The sequence below is a fragment of the Triticum aestivum genome, chromosome 7D (assembly GCF_018294505.1).
Source record: "Triticum aestivum cultivar Chinese Spring chromosome 7D, IWGSC CS RefSeq v2.1, whole genome shotgun sequence".
NCBI lineage: Eukaryota > Viridiplantae > Streptophyta > Magnoliopsida > Poales > Poaceae > Triticum > Triticum aestivum.
In genome coordinates this window covers 143,226,105-143,233,474 of record NC_057814.1, presented here as the reverse complement: position 1 = coordinate 143,233,474, position 7,370 = coordinate 143,226,105, and the positions used below count along the sequence as shown (strand labels likewise).

The 7,370-nt window shown below is 46.9% G+C and overlaps 1 protein-coding gene across 1 annotated transcript; it reads left to right on the top strand.

Moving 5' to 3' along the window:
• The first annotated feature begins 403 nt into the window (after positions 1 to 403).
• On the top strand, positions 404 to 4,149 carry LOC100682398 (aquaporin NIP2-2). Its single transcript, XM_044586596.1, has 5 exons — positions 404 to 804; positions 946 to 1,170; positions 2,617 to 2,811; positions 2,928 to 2,989; positions 3,500 to 4,149. The coding sequence occupies exons 1-5, from the start codon at positions 637 to 639 to the stop codon at positions 3,750 to 3,752; spliced, it is 903 nt and encodes a 300-aa protein (XP_044442531.1). The 5' UTR covers positions 404 to 636; the 3' UTR covers positions 3,753 to 4,149.
• The last annotated feature ends 3,221 nt before the right edge of the window (positions 4,150 to 7,370 follow it).

Below are 7,370 nucleotides of genomic sequence, written 5' to 3'. Positions count from 1 at the left end.
GATTCAGGAACATCTGAATCGATCCAACGCAGCGAATGAAAAGCATGCAGCATTTTTAAAGATCTGAAGCAGCATGAACGTACATATACTAGTTTTTTTTTTGCGAGTAGCATACTTGCTTTTTATTTTTGCGGCTGGCATGCTTGCTAGCTAGCTATTCTAGTAGCATCAGTAGTACTACAGTAGAATTCCTGGCATCCTGTCAGTTTTCAGCTGGCCCGTTGGACGGTGTCTCGCAGGCAGATTGGCTGGCCGGTCCGGCCTGATCGGGCGCGGCCAAAGGCAGCGACTGCAGTGGAGTGGCGCGCCTACCACCTGTCACCTCGTCTCCCTCCCTCCCTCCACCTCCACCCCGACCCCGGCTGGCGCCTCCACCTCCACCTATAAATACGCGCCCGCTCGCCGCAGAACAGAGAGCAGGCAAGCAACCGAGCATATGCAACAGAGCTACATAGCTAATTACGCCTCATAATCTCCCTTCCCGGCAGCTCCGAGCTGTATGTAGAGTGAGCCCTGCCACTGCTAGCTGACACAACAGCTTGCTGATTGATCATATCTCATAGTCCGGGATCAAGAGATCTCTGGGATCAACCTCGAGGGTAGTCGACCGGAGGAGATCAAGCAACCCAACCGAAGATGTCGGTGACTTCCAACACCCCGACGAGGGCCAACTCGCGAGTGAACTACTCGAACGAGATCCACGACCTGTCCACGGTGCAGGACGGCGCCCCCAGCCTCGCCCCCAGCATGTACTACCAGGAGAAGTCCTTCGCCGACTTCTTCCCTCCCCACCTCGGCAAGAAGGTGAGCGATCGAGCTCCCCGGAGATAGCCAGCCCATCGGCTGCCCGCAGCGGTCGATCGATCGCGGGCCATGGTTTTCTAGCTAGCTCGGACGTACGTGCTGCCGCTGAGGCTAACGTTTCGTCTGTTTGCGCGTGTGCAGGTGATATCGGAGATGGTGGCGACGTTCCTGCTGGTGTTCGTGACGTGCGGGGCGGCGTCCATCTACGGCGCCGACGTGACGCGCGTCTCGCAGCTGGGCCAGTCCGTCGTCGGCGGCCTCATCGTCACCGTCATGATCTACGCCACCGGGCACATCTCCGGCGCGCACATGAACCCCGCCGTCACGCTCTCCTTCGCCTGCTTCCGGCATTTCCCCTGGATTCAGGTACGCATACATATGCATCCGTCCATCATGCTTCTCGCCTTCATCTTTTGTCTCACGTACAGGCGGTAGCGAATGATACGTCGTTGTTCTCTAGGACTTCGTTACCAACATGAACGTGCAAAAAATAAATTGTCACGGCTTAATAATTAACCAGAGCTTAACTGATTTGGAGCCTAATATAACTAGCTTTCACCACTGCGGGTCAAATAATGCATGAGCGGTGCAGCAGATAATTAGTTAAGCTTAGCTAATAGAGCAGGATTTTATATGTGACAACATGTACAACCAGGGAGCTCTTCAACTACTGCAAGAACCGTATCATAATTCACAAAACGCATCTGGATCAGCCAGCCAAGCTGGACACAAGAACATATCCTATCATCCGAAACAGTACTCCTGTTGTATTTAAGTATATATAGCACAAGTTGGAGACTTGGAGTAGCTAAAAGACTTCCCTAGCTAGTCGCATGTTGGGTTGATCGGTGGCATGACATGTAGGCATGTAGCACTAGCAGCAAAGTAATACATGCTGAACATATATGAATGATTGGAAAAATTCAGATCTATAAACAAAAAATATAAAGAGATGGATAAGGCATCTCGATGCAGAACTATTTCATGATTAGGGAAGAACATGGCTTACCCTGAAAGCTCTTGTTAATTAGTCTCCACTAATTGCATCTTCCCCGGGCCAACCAAGGGGTTGACATTCGCTAATTTTTTAGAGGAATACTGTACTTCCTCATGGTTGCTCCCGGGCAGCCGTCCCAATTATTGCGGCATATGAATAACCTGCTGGAGTTTCTTAGAACATGGTCTAGCGGGCATAATTAGCAAACTTGAAAGCTGCTTCACATGATGAACTCGCCGCTCAAGTCAAGCGCACGGTATAAGCTCGACGTTGACGTCGACTATATGCCTATATTCGATCACAAATTAATCAACCGTGCCATGAAGGCCAGTAGTCGTCTTTCGGCAAAAGATTCCGATGTGTCCCTCCCTGCATGCTCCAGCCAGCCATGCCAACTTTGTGCCTGACAACACCATCTGATTCCATACCTGTGGTGCGTGTGCACAAAGATCATCACTGCCGGCCGGCCGACTTCTGGCGGGTCACGCTTAGATATGACAGGATTCGTACGATCTTTTCCGCGTAAGACAGACGACCTCCATCCGTCCATCCATTTGCTGGCCATAGACGTAAACTACATAGCGTGCATGCACGTAAAGGGAGGGAGCATATCGCATATGCACAACAAGCAGGACGGGGGGTCAAAAGCAAAGGCTGCATTGCACCCTTGTGTCGCATCACCTTCACGTCGTGCACGTATACCTACGCGCGCACCATGCGTGGTCTAGAGCGTGTGCAGCGTACGTCTCAATCCGTGGGCTTCTCCGTGTGCTTTGCTGATTGGGTGTTTGATCCGTGTGGCGATTGCGATGCAGGTGCCGTTCTACTGGGCGGCGCAGTTCACGGGGGCGATGTGCGCCGCGTTCGTGCTGCGGGCGGTGCTGCACCCGATCACGGTGCTGGGGACGACGACGCCCACGGGGCCGCACTGGCACGCCCTCGTTATCGAGATCATCGTCACCTTCAACATGATGTTCATCACCTGCGCCGTCGCCACGGATTCGAGGGCGGTATGTTGATTTTGCCACAAATCCTGTGTTTCCATTTGCCATGGATCTTGATTGGAGTTCTAGCTCTGTTCTTGTGCTGGTATTAATTTCTGCTTCTCTCTTTTTGCTTGGTGCAGGTGGGTGAGTTGGCGGGGTTAGCAGTTGGTTCCGCGGTTTGCATTACGTCCATCTTCGCAGGGTAAATATATGAAAGAATCACAAACCACCACACTGACTGACTTACTTTAGCAAGGAGTCGTTGGGGGCTTATTTTAACAGCTTGATTGATTCATTCGTTGTGTAGGGATAAAAAATACTAGTAAATTGATCACCAACCCACATCTTTTTCACAAAGAATTTGAAGAACCTTATTTTAATTGCAAAGGTGACGGCCGGACCCAGCTTGAGACCTGAGTACAGTCGATAGGTTCAGTGAACCGACCCAGCTTGCAAGAGTTCACTAGTTATGAATTGTCTAGGATTCTTTGAACCTTACAAACAGATAGATGACACATTATTCCTGGCCGTATTAGACAAACACAATACAAAAACATTTTTGAAAAAATAATACCAGACAGGAAAGATCAGCCATTGAATAATAGCCTTAGCTACGCACACACGTAGGACCAGAACTCCACAATGACATCTTGATTTTTAGCACCAGTCATGCATATTAGCTAAGACGAGGGGAAACGAGTGGCATTTGCAGGCCTGTGTCAGGAGGATCGATGAACCCGGCGAGGACTCTGGCGCCGGCGGTGGCCAGCGGCGTCTACACCGGCCTCTGGATCTACTTTCTTGGCCCCGTCATCGGCACTCTCTCCGGTGCCTGGGTCTACACCTACATCCGCTTCGAGGAGGAGCCCTCCGTCAAGGACGGCCCGCAGAAGCTCTCCTCCTTCAAGCTCCGCCGCCTGCAGAGCCAGCGGTCCATGGCCGTCGACGAGTTCGACCACGTCTGATCTGATCGGCCGGCCGGTGCAACTACACCCCACCCCAACTATATATATATGCTCTGTATTGGATTTGCATGCGTACGTACGTAAGTGCGCACGTATACGAGCGCGGGAAGCCATTTGTAACCAGTCAAAGTATGTACGATCCATGCATCTACGTGTTTGTACGGGTGTACCGTGTACGAGCGAGCTCTGTGCCAAAGGAACTGAGGTAGTATTGGATGGAGCTAGCTTCGTGTGTGTGTGTATACCATGGGTACGTAGATAGCGTGAGTACATGTCTGGTGTAACGCATTTGTATTTTTTGTGATTTTCTCCATGTGCCTACATGCATGTGTACTTTATGTTAACTCTTTCGCTTTGTACTGCGTCAGAGGTTGCATAAGTTTAATATGATGATGCAGCTAACGGAGCTTGCTTTGCCTGAAAAAGATCTGGAAGAAATATATGCTACACGGTATTAGTTGAGAAAAAACTTGTGAGGTCCTGTATTTAATTGCCCTTTTTCCATGCAGATTTTGATATTAAATTTACTACTTTTGATTGCGATAGTTAAATATGGATGATATATCGAGTGACGTACATCACGGGTCTCATTGAGCAAATCGAAAGCCATCTCAATCAAGTGGAGGCAAAGAGGGCGACCAGCCGAGGCCTCGAGCGGAGTAGGGCCGCAAATATACTATTTCTAAAGATTATTGTAGTATAAAACTGAACAATTAAGTATTGCTAGAGCAAATCCACACACGAACTAGTAATGTTAGGTGATTTGATAGGCAACAATGGGTTTAGTGAGCCTACCAGTGTCTCCCATAGATGTGTGACAAGTCATACTAAAATTTATGTAACTTGATTTCCTTGTTTACTTTCGTGCAAAACCTTTTATTTCAGAAATTGACAGGAGCCCTTGTATACACCGGAAGAAGTCAAGCACCCAGACAAGCCTAAAAAAAAGAATTATATGTATGTACAATTGAATCAGCGTCATGTTATGCTCGCCGGTAATCAATGTTATTCCAGTGCCATGTAAAGAGTATGCATATATTGTCAACTTATTATTGAACCTAACTTGCGGCATTTTACAAACAATTCAATTCATACTCTTCAATTCATACTCCAGAAGATTCTATAAATATGTTTACCTAACAATATTCCAGAAACCATAGGAAGATATCAGCTAGACATTAGACATTACGCTTTAGAGATCTCTACCATGACAGTTAATAATATTAAAATATACATATGCATCATATAATTTATGCAATCCTCAAAAAAGTAATTGAAAGAGTTTTTCTGAAATGCATAATTTAAATTTAGTTATTTTTTGATGAAATACATTAGAACTAATAATAGAAAGCACTACAATTAATTTTTAACAACATTGCTATGTGGTCCCACACAAAAAACATTGTTATATGGCTAACTATGCCAACTAAGTAACCAAAATTATACTCACCAACACTATATTACAATTAAATAAGTACAAATGTTTGGTATAAAAATATTATTCTTTTAATTCGCCTCCGGTCTCTGAAAAAAGTTTGGAGCGAATGTCGCTGGAGGAGGAAATGAGGAGAGGATGTGGGAGGAGGGCATAAGGGGATGTGGAAATGCGTGCGCAATAATTAAGAAACGGAGAAGATTCGATGGGTGGATTAATTCATATAAAACACATATGTCACATATATTTAGCTTTACTTATTATAAATACTAATATTACATTTTATATGAAACTAAATCTGAGTTGTATTGATGACACTTTGCAAATTTAACAACTTTGAGTTTAATTCTAGTTCAAATCCTTGCTTCGCCTAAAAAACTCTGAAATTACATTCTGAATCACAAAACTAAGATGACTTTTAAATTTAAGTTTAATCAGTGAGAACTTATAACAATAAAAAACCACTAATCTATTTTACTTATCAAAATCCATAAAATTTTATTCAAAATTTGAAGTTATGATGAATTTATATATATATAATTCAATTTTAAATATAATTAGGTGTGTAATAACAACTTTAAAACATGGATACACTCTTTTCTAGACTTGACTATAAATTTTAGAAACAACAATATCACATATTTGATTTTTTTTTCAATTCTAAGATAAATCAATATATTTGTTTTCTAATATTTTAGGATGTGGCAGTGATTTGGTGTCCAAGACAACTATTGGCTCGAGGTGTTTGGATGTGAAATACTAGTTAAGAAATATTTTTATATAAACTAGTTACATAAGTTTAAAATGTGTAATAATAAATAAATAATCAGGTAGTCGTTGGCAGTTGGAAAAATAATAATTTTCCCCGCAAAAAAAAGGAAAAATAATAATTTAAAAAGCAAATCTTACGGTTATACAAAGATGTGTACTTTTGTAAATTGGAGTACTCCATAAATCACAAATTTATATTTCTGAGAATAATCTCGAGCAAATATGGACCAATTTACCATTTATCTTGGTAACAGTTTAAGTGATACCCATGGAAATCTACCATCTAATTTTTTTTTAAAAGGAGGATGACCCCCCGGCCTCTGCATCTGGGAGATGCATGCGACCATTTTATTGATTATTCTTGAGGACCTTATAAAGTAGTACAACAATATGCCTGAATCCGCCATCTTGGCAACATCTACCGCTACTCCAATCCATATGATGAAGGGGTGCAAGCTGGGCCAAATACCCAGACGTCTCACCTAAGCCTAACACCTAAAGCCGGAGGCCCCAACCGAGCCACATACCGGGTCCGGGGCACAAACCGGTCCAACGCACTCACATGTGCCGTCGCCGCCATCTTTCACTGGTCCATCTTCAGAGCAGATTGAGGTGCCAACCTTGGCAGGTGCCTCCGCCATCGACACCACCATGACGCCAAATGATGACCTCCACCTACGCGAGTCCATCTCCAAGCAACGGACGCAGATCCATGCTAGGATAGTACCGCACTACCGTCGTCGCCCATCACCCACAAGCGCCACCCAGCCCCAAGGTTCCCAAAGCGGGCCTTCAAGAAGGGAACGACACCGTGAGCGTCGTCGCCGCCCAACAAAGTTTGGACTTTCACCCGGGAGACCTAGGGGAAGGGGAAGTGAGGGGATCAGTCCATACCGACGCCTCCAAGGAGGGAACGACGCCCTCAGGCGTCGCCGTCAACGCGGCCGGCCATGGCCGACCAGGGATTTCTCCTGAACTAGATCCCCGCCGCCAGCAGCGCCTCCTGTACAGAACCGGCGACCCAAGAAAGCGCCACCCGACAAGGTTGGCCCGCACGCCGAATAGGGGAGGAAGGGAGGCGCCAGATTGCGCGCACCAGCCACCGCAGAAACCGCCGCCGGCCGCCAACAACCACCGGATCCCGCCGCCCGCACGACTGCTAGCCGGCCGTGCCTTGCCAATGGAGCCGTCGCTCCAGATCCAGGGTTCCCCACGCAGAGGCAAGTTAACCGAGGCCCCGCCGCCACCATCCTTGGCGCCCCGGGCATGCCCTGCGGCTGCCTTAGGTGGCGGCGAGGAAGGGAAGAGGAGGAGGGGCGGCTAGGGAGGAGGAGGGAGGAGGAGGGGCGGCTAGGAAGGAGGAGGGGCGGCTAGGGTTGGGAAGGAGGAGCCATCAGCGGTCCGTCTGCTGA